This window comes from Antrostomus carolinensis, unplaced genomic scaffold (genome assembly GCF_000700745.2).
Source record: "Antrostomus carolinensis isolate BGI_N321 unplaced genomic scaffold, ASM70074v2 Scaffold54781, whole genome shotgun sequence".
Taxonomy (NCBI): domain Eukaryota; kingdom Metazoa; phylum Chordata; class Aves; order Caprimulgiformes; family Caprimulgidae; genus Antrostomus; species Antrostomus carolinensis.
In genome coordinates, this window is record NW_010293116.1 from 2,213 (window position 1) to 3,155 (window position 943).

Here is a 943-nt window from a genome sequence, read left to right on the forward strand (position 1 = left end):
CAAATAAACTATCCTTCTGTAAATAACATTGGTATCCACAACCAAAGAGCAAAAAATGTTCAAAAATCTCCAGGGCACTAGCTAATTGTAACTGTAGTATTTGTCCTTGTCAGTGATTGTTATTAACATCTGTTTAACTGTTTGAGAGTCCCCAGCTCAAACCAGTTAGAAATAAATCTGAGGAAGGAGAAGAGTTATTCTACGAATACCCTGAAGTGTAACCCTTTTGGATGAAATACTTTCAACAAATGCTTTCCTTTGGAAGCAACTACATTGAGCTACCAGATCTCTCTCAGTTTTACTCTCTCTCACACACACACCACACACACATCCTTTGGAGAAACAGAGCAAGAAGAGCCGTACCTAACATTTTCACAGTTTGCTTGTTGTTCTTATCCCTGATGACAGCGTTCGGACCGATGTTCTTTCTCTTTCTCCTCCAGAGCTTCCTCCCGATGAGGCTGTAGAGCACAGTCAGGCAAAACACGGGCAGGAAAAAGAAGATGCTGGAGGTCCAGACCATGATGGTGAGGAGCCCCGAGCGGATGGCGTACTCCGTGGCTCGGCACTCGTTGGTGCTCAGGGGGTTCGTGCCGTTCTCGTGCTCGACCCCCACCAAGACGAAGATGGGTCCAGCGCTAATGAAGGAGATGGCCCAGAGGAAGAAGATGACCAGCTTGACCTTCCCCTTGGTGATGATGACTTTAGCTCGGAGGGGGAAGCAGATGGCGACGTACCGCTCCACGCTGAGGGCGGTGATGTTGAGGATGGTGGAGTAGGTGCAGCTCTCGCTGACGAACTGGAAGAGCTTGCAGAGGAGGTCCCCAAAGTTCCAGGGCCGGTACTGCCAGAGGCGGAAGAGGTCCAGGGGCATGCAGAGGAAGATGAGCAGGTCGGAGAAGGCCATGCTGGACAGGTAGAAGTTGGTGGTGGTCCTCATGTC

At 49.8% G+C, this 943-nt stretch overlaps 1 protein-coding gene across 1 annotated transcript; it reads right to left on the reverse strand.

The window, feature by feature from the left end:
* Positions 1–298: 298 nt before the first annotated feature.
* On the reverse strand, positions 299–940 carry LOC104518686 (growth hormone secretagogue receptor type 1). Its single transcript, XM_010177154.1, has one exon. It carries the CDS (start codon positions 938–940, stop codon positions 299–301), a length of 642 nt encoding a protein of 213 aa, XP_010175456.1.
* Positions 941–943: the final 3 nt, after the last annotated feature.

Bases quoted from the DNA above. Each gene is read 5' to 3' on its own strand.
- LOC104518686 (XM_010177154.1), bottom strand. From the start codon at position 940: ATGAGGACCACCACCAACTTCTACCTGTCCAGCATGGCCTTCTCCGAC.